Here is a 16,919-nt window from a genome sequence, read left to right as displayed (position 1 = left end):
TGACTTTATCCCTACCTTACAATTTAGACCAGGGTGAAGCTGGGGTGAACAAAATAAAGACCACCGTAGAGAAAGCAAAGGGGAAGGCGCCCTTTAAAGTGGGCTCATGGAGGTTTGTGGCTGGTGGAGGAGAGCTGGGTACATACCTCTACCTCTCAGACTAAAAAGCTTTACCTCAATTACCATGTGTCCAGCTGGACTGCATTCTGGTGAAGCAGTGAAAAGTCCTGAGGAGAGGAGATACTTAGCTGTGAAGAACTTGAAGGACTGAGAGCATCGTCCCTGGTGGTCTAGCATAGCTTTATTGTTTGGTTGTTACCTCCCATTGTCTTACTGTCACATTCATTGTATGTCAAACATATTTTGGCAATAAATGTTCCTGATTCCTCATCCAGTTGGTGTCAAATAACTTGTTCTGACCCGTTCACAGCGATGACGAACACACGCTTCCTCGGGTCACTGCTTCAGTGTGAGAAAGGACAGAAGAAGCTGTAGTTTTTTAGTTTTTTTTGTTGGTGCTCTATTTATTGACTGGCAGCTTAAAGCAAGCCTCTCATTACCCAGGAGCACCAGGGTTTTCCCAGAATTTGCTGCACAATGAACATAACACGCTTCCCGATGCCAAAAACATGGAACAATACTGAGAGTTTAGTAGAAGAAGCGTTTCGGCTTCTGCTGTTCAGCACATCTGTCGCATGTCAGAATGACAGCAAATGATTGACCTAATTGTCCCTTGTTCTATTCAGAGTGTATTACATCATCGTCTGGTCTATTTGATCAACCACTTGCTGCCATTTTTAATTCATTATGCAAAAGTTAGAGAGCATCTTTTTTGGGGAAGGTTACACAATAAAGATTTAAAAGAAGCTGTGAAAGCATGTGCAGACTCTGGATGTGGTCTGTAGAGGACCGGTCTCATAGCTGGTTCAAACAGCGCAGTGTGTAGCCATCGTGGGACTTTAGTACTCGTGGCGTTCCGTCGCTAGAAGCTCTACGGGGAGCTGGAAGACCGTCACAGAGGGAGGATGTGGGCAGTGCTGTGTTGTTTGGACTGTGGTTTCCTGAGGAGAGGAGGAACGGTACAGGAGCTCTGACAGAGGGCGGGGGGGTCCCGTAGGCTGTTTCACTTCCTCCTTGACTCCCTGATTACCGCCTGTGGTTGTGCCACATGCTCCTTCTCTTTAGTTTCACCCCTTTCTCTTTACGCACATCCACCGACACAATCTCCAGCATCTCGCTCAGGAAGCCGTCTGGAGGAAATGCCTCCGACCCCCCCATGTCTCCACGGGCCTCCTCCGTGGTCCCAAGTGATGTTTTCTAGCTGAGGCCCCTCTGCCCGCAGAAGTATTTCACTTCAGTCTCAACCCCCCCAGCGACTGTTCCTTTGCTCGCATACAGTGACTCACGCTTCACTTGTGTGGTGTGAAAGAAAGAATAGAAGTAATGTGAGGATTTGTTTTTGTTTTGTTCAAAATCCGTAAATCCACAGGATTCAGAAAGCATTCATTGTCTTAAAGCATCTATTTATCTTTCCTGATTCACAGGCTCCGGCATGGTGTTGGACAACGGCCCTGAACCTCTGCTGATCCCCCCTCAGAGAGAGGCTGGGACCACAGAGTCTGACCTGAGCCAAAGGTCCGACTCCTGGGCTTCCGACCGCAGCGGGACCTCCGGGTCCAGTCTGCACGCCGTGTGCTCGGCCTACAGACCTCGGCTGGACTCTGGCGCTTCGGACAGGAGCCAGAGTCCTTCTCCGCGTGGTCGCCTGGATTCTGGGGCGTCGGAGCGGAGCCTCAGCGCCGCGTCCTGCGCCAGACAGAGACTGGGCTCCGATGTCTCCGACTCGGGGGCCTCTGAGCGCTGTGTGAGTGCGTCCTCTGAGGAAAGGGGTCCAGTTGAGGAGGAGGCAGAGGTCGCCACAAGTGGTTCGACTTATTCCGAAATCGAGAGCGGAAGACGACGTCCGGCCAGCCCCCGTGCTGCGTCCAACCAGGAGCAGCCTGATGGGGCTGCTTTGTCTGGAAAAGAACCTTCAAATGGCCTCCTCAACGGCAGCACCAAGGGAGAAAAGGACTTCCAGACTCAGAAGGTGGAGTAAAACAAATTGAACACATGCACAACATGGTAAATACAGCTCACATTTAGGTCAGGAGGATGTAGATAATAAAGGTTTCACAGCTGCCGCATATCAACCAAACAAAAGGCCTGCTTAAATGAACTTGAACACGAAACGTGTAGTTTGTTTACTTCAGTTGGACAAAGACATTCTGAACACGTCTGTCGGACGGCTTTCTTCACCACTGTTGTCAAAACACCACATGAGGGGGTCCTGTATATTTTGTCTCATTAGAGCTCGAGAGGCCTCTCGCTGCGTCTCCTAACTGCACCACTAGAGCGAGGTGTTGAGCCTCATGCGTAGAGACCTCCCAGCTCCCCTTTCTTTCTTTAAATCCCATTATCCGACCCGCCATTCCTCAGTGACACGCGGGTCACATCAGGGTCCGCAAACGCAGCCGAGCTATTGTTAGGTGCTGTTTGACTTTCGTTACTCGGCTACACAAACAAACTGCACCTGGGTGTCTCTGCTTCACGTCAGCGGCGTGTCCTCCTCACCTGCTGTGGGAGGGATGGACGGCGTTAGGGACCGGAGGCTCTGTCTCCTCTCACAGGGAGCGCACGCACAGCCTGTTCGCTGTCGAGCAACGGCTCCCATTCTGGGGACTCGGGTCAGCGCCATCGCGTCGCTCCTCAGAATGTGTTTACCCGAGGCCCGGCTTCTCTTTATTGTTCCCTGCAAAGTACGCTGATGCTCAGCCTCCTGAGAGTCATGTAAACACTCTGGAGCCCATCATGGCCCCGCTGCCAAGTGTGTGTGTGTGTGTGTGTGTGTGTGTGTGTGTGTGTGTGTGTGTGTGTGTGTGTGTGTGTGTGTGTGTGTGTGTGTGTGTGTGTGTGTGTGTGTGTGTGTGTGTGTGTGTGTGTGTGTGTGTGTGTGTGTGTGGTTTTCATTAGAGCCATCTATAGGCTCTTGTCTCATGAATGTGCATCACTGTTAAACATGGAGCCATTCGGTACAGGGTGTTATGGTTGTTAGGGGTGTTATGGGTGTTAGGGGTGTTATGGGTTTTAGGGGTGTTATGGTTGTTATGGTGTTGGGGTGTTGGGGTGTTATGGTTGTTATGGTTGTTATGGGTGTTATGGGTGTTAGGGGTGTTATGGGTTTTAGGGGTGTTATGGGTGTTATGGTGTTGGGGTGTTGGGGTGTTATGGGTGTTATGGTTGTCATCCAGGGACACTACATGTTAACACGCTCCTCTAATTCCTCATGTGATTGTTGATGTGTTGTTCTTGTTTTTCTCTTTTTTAGATGACAAACCGTCACGGCAAAGCCACGGATTCTGGTGAGAAACTCGTCTTCTCTTAGACTTCAGTCCAACTCGTGATCCCTGTCAATGGAACAATGCAGTTGATTTGAAAAGAACAAGTCTTTTAATATTCTTGGATCTTACATTCAATAAATGACTCCGTTATAAGTTGTGTATTATTGTATATTTTGGTTTAGTTTATGTACATCGTATTTTAGTCTGTAATAAGATGACAGCAGATGGTTAATAGCTGGTAGGACTCCAGTATGAGGAGACAATGACAGCCTCAGTGAAGATCTTCTCCTTTAATCATTCATGTTTCTTCTGTTGGAGTCTGTGCCAAATCATGAGCTTTGTTCACAGTAGTAAGGATCAGAGAATGAAAAGTGGAAGAATCATGTCCTCAAAAGTCCACAAAATAAGGAACTGAAAGGCGGTAGACGGGGGTTAAGTCAAGCAAAATAAAGGGGATTGAATCAAACCTTAGAGGGAGGGGCGCGGGGGGGTAGGAGTTCTAAAGGCAGTTTGATGTGAAGGAGATAAGAGCAAAAGGCTCTACACACATTTCAACTCCTGCATTACGTCTTTACAGCACTCGAGAAGAAAGATGTTGTGGAACATTTCAACCGCAACAACTCTGTACGCGATAGAATGCGTAAGTTCACCGAGGCCAGCCAAGGCCCAAATGTCCCGGCTTTGAAGAACGCCCCCCTGAGGAACGGGACCACCTCCGGCAGCAGAGGCGAGACGAATCTGTCTACACATACAGCAGCATCCCTCTGCACATCTGGAGGCCGGCCAGCAGGGCCACGTGTGGACTCGGCATCCCGCGACTCCGCCGCGTCCCAGAATGGGGCCATACCTCAGCCAAGAGGCGTGGCTAACAGACCTCCGTCTACAGCCAGCCAATGGGAGGACTCCATGGGCGGGACAAGGCATCCAGCTGAAAAAGATGTGCACGTCTCCAGAAACTCAAAGGAAGACGAGACCCAAGGGAGAGCAGCTGGACAGCAGGTCACTCAGGGAGAGGAAGACCCGGACATGAAGACCTTCCTCACCATCGAGATCAAGGAGGGGCGCACCACCGCCTCCTCTACGTCGCCCTCTAGGAGCAACATGGTGCCGACCCCCAACACGACCCCACGCATCGCCACGAATGCTCTGGGACAGAGAGCAGGTAGGATCCACCTCTCAGAGTCTTCACATGGTGCAATGTGAGCTCCTATGTTTGCTTTTATCGCTTAATGCAGCACACTTTCTAGGAGAAACGTAACTATATTTAACTTTTTTTTGTCTTTTATATTCTTAAATATTAAAAAATATTTAAGCTTTCTGAGGATTTGGTATCATAGCGATCTGCAGCCCACTGTGTTCCAGGCAGCATGAATCTTAAATACGACTGTTGGTCTACTGTCCACCATGAGGTCACAGTGGAATCCCAGCAGGGGGGGGGGGGGGGGTCCGGCACCAACGAAGCGGTCACAAGTGGGACGATGACAAGCAACACTCGAGTGTACGAGTGGGAATAGATGTTAGAGCAGAATGAGAATCACTGAAGGGCGTTTGTTGCAGAGCGGCCGTCAGGTCAGAGGTCAACAGAAGCAAGTATATTCAGACAATGGCAGCAATGATGAATAGTAATACTGTTCCAGGGCAATGGAGTGAGCTTGCTCGCCCACGCTGTACATTGCTCCGTTTGTCCCGTGCTTTACGTGTCTTCTGTCACCCGTTACGCTACTTTTCCCCATTAGAGATGAGAAAATAAAACCTCTAAGTTATCAGATAACCAGATGTTCGAAGAAAGGGAAATGGAAAAGACATAGAAATATGGCCGCTTATCTGAGAGATAAACATTTAAATAAAACACCTAATCGAGGTAACATCTGCTTTTTCTGAAGAAGTCGATCTTCATGTAACGTCATGCTGACAAGTCGTCTCCTACTTCACTGTGTTTAACAAGTGTGTCAAATAGAGTTAATAAGTATATTAAGCAGTGTGTCTCTCATGGACACCTTGTTCCTGTACATTAGCAACCAGCACGGACCCATAGAGCTGCTGCAGGCGCTGTTAGGTCCAAACAAGACGTCTTAAGTTTCAGTTCTTTGCAGCAACCGGCAACTCCAACCCAAACAATTTATTTAAGACTCAAGCTGGAACTGTGCGATTACACCTCTTACACCCGAACCCCCCCCCCCCCGCCGTCATATTCTGGCAGCCCCACCGGGCCCCTCGGGGGGGTCACACGGTTTTATTTAATGATTTTGTGCTTTTTTGGGAACTTGACGGTCTCCCAGTCAGACTGTGGGACCTTCTTAAAGTCTTAAAGTCTTACATGTAGCTTTAGTGTGGGCCTGGAGTGAAGGGAGGGGCGGAGGTTTGGGGCTTTGAAAACTGATCAGGGGGCAAATAAAGAGGGTTGTTTATGTTCATGGGGGCGTCTACTGAATCTACTCTAGCTTTACTCTCATTAGACCCGATTGTTTGTGGCTCTATGGCAGTTCATGTGACGTGCACATCACCTTTTCTGCTTTTCTTTAGTATTTAAAATCCAGGTGACTTTGTGTCCTCACTGTGTGTTTCAGAGTTGACCTTTGGCCTCAGAGCTACACCATTCAAGATCTCCTCATCCAGCCTCTCCTCTGGATCCTCCATCAAGGTACATTCTGCCTGTGCTAATTATTTTCTGGGAAAAGAGCCCAACTTTGAGGCTCTGCAGTTTGTGAAGACAGAACTGGTCAAACATGAATCAAAGGCACATTCCCAGTACCTTTCCAGTTAGAGATTAACGCTTTGTTTTCATCTACTATTTCATTTCCCACTGACTCAATTGAATTCCACTGTGTTTTTGTCAGTGTCACAGCAGTCACCCATTAAGGCCTTAAAAGCAAGTGAGCTGGGACAGTGAAAGACAGCGAGCGTGAGGAAAGGAGGGAGCAGAGGGAAGCACCATGTTTATCAAACACCGAGTGGGTAGCCGCTCACGTCCTTGTAGGGTATGTGGAGGAGAGAGAGAGGGGGGGAGGGGGGGGGAGGGGCTCCGGGCCATTCCTCCTTGTTCTCTCCTCAGGCTTGATGAGATGTTTGTGTCCCTGAATCACACCTGTCTGCCTCACCGATGGAAACACATGTTGACTAAAAGTTCTTCATCGTGTCTTTTCTAAAGGGGCCAAAACCAAAAGGTTCAGCTTGAGAGGCTGAAAGTGGGCTCACTGTGACCTCTGGGGTCAGCTCACATTTGCCTCATTCCATATCCTGCCCCTCCATGAAGGAAGTACCCTCATGAACAGAGTGAGAGGGTGAGGCGAGGAATGGTGACTGCGTTGTGTGGGGCGCGTTGGGATCAGGGATTTGGGTCATTCGGGTCGGAAGGAGGCTGCACGAGGCTACAAGGTGAATCTGAGGTGTTAGAATGACAGCGGCTCCATCAGTTGGACCTTTGTTGAGATGCACAGCGCATGCTGAGAATGGGGAGGACAAAGATTTTGCAGGAGGTCATAGTTATAGCTGAGTTATAGCATAGTTATAGCTGAGTGCTTTTACGATGTTATCATAATGGCACGCATTGTGTATGATATCCTAAACATAATTTTGTGTATTATGCTAAAATAAATATATGGAGTTGTAGAATTGACAATTCCATTTCATTTTTTTTCATTTAACTTTGATTTACATTAGTTTAGTTACATGCCAAGTTCCTAGTTCCTCTAATTAATGTGTATGTTTATTATAAGAAGAGATATCAAGGCAGAGTAGCATGAGTTGTACAAGTTCTCCTTGTTTGGTGAGGTTTGTTGTTCTTTGACCCCAGTGGTCCTGATGTGGGACTCTGATCAGTTTGGGTGGTCCTAGCTTCTCCCCTGTGGTCTGACCCCATGCCCTCTCTACCTCTCCTGTGGGTGCTGTTTAACATTTTATTCCAACAAAACATAGTTTTTGCAAAGAAAACAACGAAGGCCAAATGTGAGTTTATTTAAAGTTAATGTGAAAGTCCAGATAAGGATGCCTCCTCCTGCGACTCATCTCTGTCAAACACTGCGGCCTCGAGTACAAATGTAAACACTTTATTCCTTTTGTCTTTGGTAAAGCGCCGCGGTGAGAAACCCGGACGCACGAGGCGACGGAGAATAGCGTCTCCCTGGCGTACAGGGAGGAGAAGGAGCCCATTGTTAACATGCTGCTGATTCATGACCAGTTCACGGGGCGCAGGTTTATGCCTCTGGGAACACTGGGGAGATGAGACATGAGAATGTGTGGACGATGTTTGATTGGCTGCTTCCTTTTAGATCGGTTTCCCTCATTGCTGAAATCTGTGCATGGCCTTGTTTTTTTAGTTCTGGCTGTTGTTCCAAAAAGTAATTTAGTGCATTTAGTGCCGCATAAAAGAGTGAGAAGATGGTACAGTTGCATACGTTTGTGCCATGACAATAAGGAACAGACCTATGAAATGGGGACGGTTGTGTGTGTCTTCCTATAGACGGGTCTTGGCTGTGCTGGGGCTACAGTGCATGAGAAGACTGGAGCCGAGTCCTTCTTGGGTTTCGACCCACGTTTCTCTCCACTCGCCTCGAGAAAAGTTTCTAATGTGAACTATTTTCATCATCTGTGAATCCCCATCGAGGCCCTTTGCTTGTCAAGTAACGGCCTCAACAATTAGAAGTTTATTATGTGTCGCTAATTACCTGACTGCCTGCAGCGATGAAGCATGTACAGCACCAATGGGGGGCTTTGGAGGGTCTTCAGTTTGCCAATAAATCCTCTGTAGGCATTTTAAAGATGTGCCTTACCATCTTAGCGCTATAACTCTTAGCGCTATAAACAACATGCGCACACAGACTTCTTTCAGCGCTCTTGGAAAGCTCTTCATTTATCACAAACGCACTTGAACCCCCCCCCATGAGCAGCAGCTGGGCCCCCACTGGTCGGCCAGTCTGCTGCGTTGTGGCTCTTAACTAGAACTTGTCCTTCATGAAGTGGAGGTCTTTAAATCTCCGTCCTTAAACACAATTTACCTGATTAGTCACAACACATTTTGTGCGTCGTATTTCGTCCAAAATCAATTTTATGAGTGAAACACAAACACGGAACTCAGCCCCGTAATAGAACTTAATCTGAACCCCCGCCGCCTGACAATCGAGGTGTGAAGGACAACGGCTGTAAATAACAGGAAAGTTGAGCGAGGGGGGGGTGAATATTCCTCCTCCCCGGCCCACTGGAGAGAAATAGTCGTGTCCAGGCCACCTGAAATCAAGGGGTGGGGCTTCTGAAACGGGATTCCTTCCTTGCTGATTGGCTGTCGGGGTGTTAGTCGGCGCTGGGGGGGGGGGGGGTGCTCGGGCTATAAAAGACGTGCATTGTTTTGAAAGGACTCTGTAGACCGACTTTCTACTTCCCATCCGTGTCCACAACATTTCTGACATCTCACTCCAACCTATCTATCTGAATCTAAAAGGACAGAGATCTGTGCAGAGATCTGACCATGCCTGGAGTGAACCTGGACTTCCTCCCAGCCCCACAGGCTCTGGAGGCTCTGAGCAGTCCAGATAGCGTTTGTGCAGAATCTGGCTTGGAGGAGGTGATCGGGAATCTGCTCGCTCAGGAGGAGGCAGAGAATGAAGAGGAGCAGTTTTGCCAGCGTACATTTGAATCGACATTACAGGGCGCCGTGGAGGGGATCCATAGTGACCTGCAGGCCTTTGGGAAGCGAGTGGACGCTCGCCTGCAGGAGGCCGGAGCTCAGGTGGCTCCTCTGGCCCAGGTGGTTGCCAGGCTGCAGGAGGAGAACCGCAGGCTGAGGGTTCAGCAAGAAAGGCTGGTGAAGCAAGTGGAGGCCCTGTGCCAGCTGATGGGGTCATCTGATGCGCTGCTGCATCTCCTTCCCAGCCAAGACCGCTCACCTACAACCCCGTGTGAAAACCAAAGCCCCCCCTGTGATCCTCCGGCCCACCGTCCCCAAGACGCTTCGTCCAGTGCGACCCGGGAAGCTAGCGTGCTGCAGGAGCCTCTCTCATGCCTCTCGAGCTCAGACTCTCCATCTACCGACACAGCTCCACCTCAAAATTTGGAGCCTCCACCTGTCCCCCACCCGCCCACCTTCGCTGCCCACCGATCCCTCTCGGCTCCCCCTCTGATGGCAAACGCTTCTTGCAACAACAGCACGGTACATGTCCATTCCAACCAGCTGATGACTCTGTGACTGTGTGTCCGTGCACACACTGCGCTGCTCTTTCATCTCCCTTAACTCTCTTTTTGCTTTTAATTGTACGTCCGGTCATGGCTTCCTTTTAGGAGAAGCTTGACCGTCTGTCACATGACTCGGTCAGTGATCAGTTGGTTAATGTGGGTGGATTTCTGTCCTGAGCTTCTTTCAATCCTCCAACTCCTGTTGAACAGTAACATTGGACCTGCCCTGTAGTTTCCCCGGTTAACTTGCGTTACGTAATCTCTGTGGCAGTTTGATGGATAGAATATGCCTTATGCCTAATATTACCTTCTGTTTGACAACCAACCAGTGTTCATATTCCTGTCTAATCCTTCACAGGCAGATGGAGCTGCCAGTCAACTCCGATGCAGAGAAGTATACTATATATACTATATAACCAGATCGAACCACTTCAAGTTATCTTTAATTTCTCACCCCACTCGCGTCCCCTCGTTGCCTGAATCAGAGCCTTTGAGACGTGTTGTGTCCGAAAAACATTCCTCGTGGGTCAAGTGCCACTGAGTCCGGCCCGTTTCATGTCCAGAGACGTCTTAAAACCAGTGATGGCACGGCGCTGTGGGGGCACTGGGCACTGCCCCCCCCTTCTGAGAACGGGCCCAGCTGCCGGAGCTAAATCTGGACACGGACTCGGTTACAACAAAAGCATTAACACCACAGCGGGGGCCCAAAGACACACATGGGGGGAACATTTGGGGTTATGGTCACTTCAAAGATTCTGGTAGAAACTCGGGTTCAGCTCAACAAGCTTTAATGTTATCATTGTTCTCTTGGTGCCCTTCTTCCTCTTCAGCATGATGGCTCACTCCCCCCGATGTGTATATACAATTTCTTCAGAGTTTATATCTGCTAATGCATTGCTCAAATCCTTCAACCATAATGTTGTGCTGTACCTGTCACTTAAACTTTTGCTTCAGAGCAGCCCGGCATCATTTGGACCCTCAGTGGGGTCACATTCACAGTGACTTGGCAGCGTTTTGCCTGCTCTCGTGTGCTTACTGTCACCCTGGCATGACGGCAAGATGGGGGGGGGTAGAAGAAATGACCAGATGTGGTAAGCTGGCAGCCTGGTTGCAAAAAGGGGTCGTTTGAGGCAGCCTGCTTTACACTCACAGGCCTGTTATGGCTGCATTGGTGATTGCATCCTAAAGGTTACGCAAGCTTTTTCTGAGCATTCATTGTCTGCATGTAGATGCTGCCGCTCACCTGTGTGTGTTTGCGCTGTGGCTCCTGTGCAGGTGGAGAAGGAGCAGGTTGTGGCCCCGGAGCCGGTGTTTTCAGCTGGGCCGTCCCCGCTGCTGGCATCTCACGTCCCGGCCGTCCCCAAGCTGACTGCCCAACAGCTGGCTGCCATTGAGGACGAGGAGGTCCTTGACAAAATGGTACTTAACACGCAAGCTATAATTCAGCATGATTCAGAGTGGAAGGCAGCGCTTTGTAATGCATTCAGCGCCGTCATGTCATGTAGAAGGTTTGTGTATTAACACTAAATGACACCAGCTATGTGAGGACATATTTGGAAATGTCCCAGCCTGGTATTGTGTCTATGCACAATGCCATCTTAGAACTGCATGCATAAATAGAGCCGTGCTACTTTGGCTTTTTTGTGAGGAATTGTTTCATCAATTGTTTCCTTCGACAGCTTGATGAGTCAAAGGACTTTGAGGAGAGGAAGATGATCCGTGCAGCCATGAGGGACCTTCGAAAGAGAAAGAGAGGTAACTGAGCAATGTGATCTCTGATCTGATACTGAAACCCACTTAACATGTGTTATATTCATCAAAGGCTGACGCCTTGCCTCATTATGAACAAGCGTGATCATTCTTCATGCACCTATGATTTCTATCCATTCTGCACTCAGAGGCGATGCTGGGATGCACTCAGGAGGAACTAGGTAGGGCAGGTTGGAGTGCAGTGTGCAACTTTGCCTGCTTTTTGTTTCGTTGTGTGCAACAACATGTGATCAACATGTGATCTCTCGGATGTCTGTGGTTGATGACGCAGGTCGTATTTGGCGTCGTTGTTAGCGTGCATGAACCATGGTGTCACGCCCACCTCAGTATGCTGCAACATTCTGCCACGTGTCCTGTTTGCAGCCAGCACTCACCATCTGATTCACCGGTCATCTTGTTGTATTGAACCATAACCATTTCTTATTCAGTGGAAATGTGCATAGAAAATACCTATTATATGTAGAGTACACTGCATAGTGTAATACAATATCAGGGTTGTAAGGTACCATTATTCTTGACGTGGCTGAACCTGGCACAGGGAGAGCATCGGATTGTGTTCTGCACTGTTTGTGCTCCCTGACAGCTTTGGCTTGGCTGCTGCCACCTGTGAGTGTTTGTGTGTTCAAAGGAATTGTCCAGTACTGTGGAAAGATCTCCTCAAATTTAGAGGGTTCATGTTTTAATCCATCTTTGTGGCAGTCCAATGAGGTGCTGTCAGTTTGTTTAGGACCTTTTGTCCTCTTCCTCCTCCTTTTTTTCCACTGACATCATCCCCACCTCTCGTCCCCTCTCCTGTCCTCTGCGCCAACACAGACCAGAGAGAGAAGGAGCGCGAGACTCGTCTGCAGGAGCTCCGGCAGCAGAAGGGCCGCGCTGGGCTCGGAGCAGGAGAGCTGCTGGTGCGGAAGGTGGAGAAGTCGGCGGACGGCTCCACCCTCAGCCAGGTCACCAAGACGGACCGCTTCGCTTCATCTGGTAGTTCTTATCTTTCCTTTTTAACCACCCTAGTCAGCAAAGAAGTGACTATTATTTCAACTTTTGCAATAGAAAAAAAAGCATTTTGGGGAAAAAAAAGTTGCAATTAAACTTTCAAAATCTGTTTGTTTTAATAAAGTGTGTGTTTGTGGTTTTAGATGATGGGAGCAAATCAACACGCAGCACTGTCTTCGAGGCCAGTTATGTGAAGAAAACTGACAGTGAGTCTCTTATATTTGGCTCCAGGGATCTCTTACGATCCCGTGTAGTTACGACAGTCTTTTCCCCAAGGTCATTAGTACATCTATGTGTTGTGTTTTTATATCTCAGGAGGTACCGTTCAATCCAAATCATACAGCTTTAGCTCTTCCACGTCATCGTCCTCCAACACAACGAAGAAAGTGGGAAGGTAGGTCACAAAACACGACGGCTAGAAATGCACTCATTTAGGAATCCCGTGGGTCTCACCTGCCTTACCTGTCGGCCGCCCAGCGTCTTTGATCGCGAGGATGACACATCGTCCCGCGGTGGCAGCGGCGGGTTGGCGGCGTTGGAGCGAAAGCAGGCGGAGAGGCGCAAGGAGCTGATGAGGGCTCAGACTCTGCCGAAGACCTCCGCGATGCAGGCCCGCAAAGCCATGATAGAGAAGCTGGAGAAGGAGGGAGGCGGGTAAGGATGAACGAGAAGATACTCAAGAGAGAGACCTCCTGTGAATATCAACACAAACGGGACTTTTCTTTCAGCCCTGGGAATCAGGCGGTCGCCAAGGTCAACAAGGTGCAGCGCTCCACCAGCTTCGGCGTACCCAACGCAAACTCCATCAAGCAGATGCTGCTGGACTGGTGCCGGGCCAAGACCCGCTCGTATGAGGTGAGCCGAGCAGCCCATTCTGTGATTAGTGTCTGCGGGGCGGAGCTGATATTTTCCTACTCTGGATCTTTCAATGCCTCCATGTCTCTGTCTTCTACTTCTAGCATGTAGATATTCAGAATTTTTCATCCAGTTGGAGCAACGGCATGGCCTTTTGTGCCCTGGTACACAATTTTTTCCCCGAATCCTTTGACTACGACTCGCTGAGCCCCAGCAACCGCAGGCAGAACTTTGAGGTGGCCTTCAGCACTGCAGAGTGAGTACACATGGACCACCTGTCCCAGTAAGCATTACACCAACCACATCAGTGCTGTGTCAGCCCACTTCAGCCTTCATTTCTGTTCTTATTGGAAAAAATGCATTTCAGAATATCAGGGGTAAACCAGCTGGAGAAGCTCCTTCAGCTTCCCAACATAAAACCACCAGAGCGACTTCCCCCAAACACAAACCTGTCCCTTTGACTGCATTATATTCTTCCTCGTTTCACTGTAGAAAATCACGTGTAGTTTTTATTCAGTTTTGCTCTTTGCCAACATCAGCTTGAGCTGATGAGGGCTCAGACCCTGACCCCTGACCCCTGACCCTGAAGAACCCTGGTGGACCGAGGACACGCAGAGGCTCCACCACTGCTAACATTCCCTGTCTCTCCCAGGTGTATCGAACCCCGTCTTCTTTAATTACTCCACCTCTGAACCTCCTCCATCTGTCCTCTGCTGTGAGAAACCCCCCCAAACAGAACCAGGTCAAAGCAACAGAAAAAGGACGAGCCCCCCTTTTTACTCCCAATCTTTGTCCCTGCCCTCTGTCTTGCCTTCCCTCCTGCATCACACCATCCACACTAGTGATGACCACATGTGTGTATATGTGTGTGTGTGTGTGTGTGCGCTCACATGTTCCCGATAGGACTGATGTTAATCACGCTCTCAACACTGAGTGTCACCCAACCACAGCCCCCCAACTTCCCCGTCACCCCTCACCTTCTGTGTTTCACCGTCTCTCACCCCCCCCCCCACCCCCCCGGGCTCTTCCAGCAGTTTGCTCTTATCTGGAATCCCAACACACACAAACACACACACACACACACACACACACCATCTTGAGCACCGGTACGTTTTTTTTTTAGATTCACCAGTTGTTGTTGTTGTTGTTGTTGTTTTTCCAGAATTCTTGTTGTTTTTTTCATCGTGTTGTTGAAAAAGTCAAAACCCACACGGAAAAAAACAACAACACACAAGAAGGCTAAATGAGCTCATTTGACCTTTTGTTTTGTCTCATGTTTGTGTGTTTGTAAGTATCGTGATGTTCATGAAGCATGTCGACTCATGGATATATTTATGACCACAAAGAATGTAATGTTGTTCCTTTTGTGTCGTTTCTCTCTTTTCACCCTGAATCTTTTTGGTTTGGCTGCTCACGGCTTTGTGTTTGTTTTCCTTCCTCTTTCCTCCACTGTCTCTGTTCTTCTTCCTCTCTTCTCTCTCTCACCTGTGTTTCACCTTCTCTTCTTCCTTCTATCCATCTCTTTGGCTCTGCCATTACTCCCCCCCCCCCCCCCTCCCTGCCGGGTGTGGGCACAGGAAACTAGTGGACTGTCCCCAGCTGTTGGATGTGGACGACATGGTGAAGCTGCGTGAGCCGGATTGGAAGTGTGTGTATACGTACCTGCAGGAGTTCTACAGGGGGCTGGTGACGAAGGGCCTGGTTAAAACCAAAAACTCCTCCTAGAGTCGTACCACCTAACACTGAATCCATGGTGAGAGAGGGGGCAGGCCTACGGAAGAGCCTCTGTGTGTGTGTGTGTGTGTGTGTCCGTGTGTGTGTGGTGTGTGTGTGTGTGTGTGAGAAGCAGCTGTTCAATCAAACGTGATGGTTCAGAAATCTCCTTTATTGGCAACTCTGGACATTTGATCCTTTATCTTCATGCACATCTGAAGCTGCCGAACCAAACATGGTGTGCACGTGTGTTTGTGTGGGTCCATGTGTGCATTTCTGCAAAGTCAGGCTATGGCCCGGGCAGAGGGCCAGGACCATCTGCAGCTCCACACTTTAAAAGGAACTGCTGCATCACAACGTTTCAAACAAAGAAGTCAAGAAACAAAGCAGGGAACGCAGAGGCCGGGTTGCCCTCTGACGTTTATCACGGGGGAATTTACTGCTGTTTGTGCTTGTAAAGCCTTTTTAAAATGGTGAAGCACAGCATGATCCCATGTCTACAGTTCCTTAAATAACCAAACCAGATTTACGTTGAACCCCCCTGGTGCTGTTGCCATCACTAGTGCTATGTAGGTTTTACAGTGCGTGTAGATATGATGCCCCCACGTGGTCTTTGGTCCTCCATCTGTTGGTGGGAACATCCTAAATGACTGGAGTTTATTTGTAGAGCTTATAAAGCGATTTCTACTCACCAGAGAAAACAAAGAAGCAGAGCGTAACTACAACAAGGACGGAAGGTGTGTGTGTGGTTGTGTGGTTGTTGATTTTAAATATGAATGATCATGAACATTTGAAGAGGACGTTGTCCCCTCTACTCCATCAGCTCTGTCTTCTCACAGCATACCGTCTCTTGCATGCTGTTCCTCAGGAGCTGCGCCAACTGCATGCCTCTCCTGGAAGTGGAGGACATGATGATCATGGGTAATAAACCCGACTCCAAATGCGTCTTCACCTACGTGCAGTCTCTGGTCAACCACCTGCGCAGATACGAGATGTCCCAGGGTCGCCCCTGTGACCTGCTGGTCTGAGCCGGGCGTCATTTTGCTTCTCATCTTGGTTGGCAGCGTTGATGTGTATTAATTATTTCATTAACAAAAAGTCCACTTCTCTGCAGCACAAGAGCACCAAAGTTTTTATAAGACTACCTTTTTAAAATTAGAAATTTTACATATTGATTTGTATTTAGCTTTGTACAAGGCCATATTTAACATGCATCAGCTCAAGTGTAAAAATACAAGAAAGGAAAATGAAATAAATTTTTAGTATTTCTCCTTTTAACTTATTTGTACTTTTTATTTCCCCATCGGTAAATCCACAGAAGAGGAAGCACAAACCCAACCAAATGGTGCAGTTTTTTTGTTTTGGTACTTTTGAACTTTTACCAAATTTGGGCTGCTTGAAGTATTTGAATTAAGTTATTACAATTCTCATGTTGATGTAAACAGTTTTCACTATTTAATACATGATCATAGAGCTGTTCTTTTGTCATTGTTAAGATTGTCCTGAACTCTAGTGCTACTGACAACATGTTTCAACTCTTTGAACATTGAATCAGTGAAACAGGAAACCAGAGGTGTGTGCAGAGACCAGATGTGCACAAGAAACATCATCCAGCAGCAAACTCACAGCTCTCTTGTCTTTATTAATGCAAGTATATATTTTTTACATTTTGTTAGTGTGTGTATATTCGTTTTAAAGTGTGCCAATAAGCTCAAGATATCCCCTCGTTTTGTGAAACTACTAATGAACATTTTTGAACAAAGATTATTATTATTCCGCATGTAAAATATGTTGAAGCCTTGCTCACGTATATTCAGAGAAATGATTCCAAACTAAAAGAAATGAATTCCTTCCACACAGCAGTGAATGCTGTAAATTACAGCTTAAACAGTTAAATGTGAATTGAAATTAAACCAATTTGAGAATGAATAAGTTTGTGATTATTGCTCTTAATGGTCTCATAACACGCCAGGTCGTCCTATCAAGGGTTTAACATGCTTTCGTTCATTCTCAGACGCTCTTCATCCACACACGGAACAGGCAATA

The 16,919-nt window shown here is 48.2% G+C and overlaps 1 protein-coding gene across 4 annotated transcripts in view; it reads left to right on the top strand.

Annotated features, from left to right (window-relative positions):
* Positions 1–16,816, top strand: part of smtnb (smoothelin b) — a 32,329-nt gene extending 15,513 nt beyond the window's left edge. The window contains exons 7-21 of one of the 4 annotated variants that reach the window (XM_037481403.2): positions 1,545–2,089; positions 3,368–3,401; positions 3,958–4,542; positions 5,948–6,021; positions 10,821–10,964; positions 11,225–11,300; positions 11,444–11,476; positions 12,129–12,290; positions 12,449–12,511; positions 12,621–12,699; positions 12,783–12,959; positions 13,034–13,160; positions 13,265–13,416; positions 14,738–14,913; positions 15,742–15,882. In XM_037481403.2, coding sequence (XP_037337300.2) covers positions 1,545–2,089; positions 3,368–3,401; positions 3,958–4,542; positions 5,948–6,021; positions 10,821–10,964; positions 11,225–11,300; positions 11,444–11,476; positions 12,129–12,290; positions 12,449–12,511; positions 12,621–12,699; positions 12,783–12,959; positions 13,034–13,160; positions 13,265–13,416; positions 14,738–14,885 — 2,399 coding nt within the window. In that variant the 3' untranslated portion in view covers positions 14,886–14,913; positions 15,742–15,882. Of the gene's footprint in view, positions 1–1,544; positions 2,090–3,367; positions 3,402–3,957; positions 4,543–5,947; positions 6,022–10,820; positions 10,965–11,224; positions 11,301–11,443; positions 11,477–12,128; positions 12,291–12,448; positions 12,512–12,620; positions 12,700–12,782; positions 12,960–13,033; positions 13,161–13,264; positions 13,417–14,737; positions 14,914–15,741 lie in introns of all 4 variants that reach the window. The other 3 variants (XM_037481402.2, XM_037481405.2, XM_037481404.2) reach the window with 3 other exon arrangements.
* The last annotated feature ends 103 nt before the right edge of the window (positions 16,817–16,919 follow it).

Source organism: Pungitius pungitius, chromosome 5 (assembly GCF_949316345.1).
Source record: "Pungitius pungitius chromosome 5, fPunPun2.1, whole genome shotgun sequence".
NCBI classification, from domain to species: domain Eukaryota; kingdom Metazoa; phylum Chordata; class Actinopteri; order Perciformes; family Gasterosteidae; genus Pungitius; species Pungitius pungitius.
Note: the sequence above shows the minus strand (reverse complement) of the source record. Positions and strands in the feature narration are given on the sequence as shown.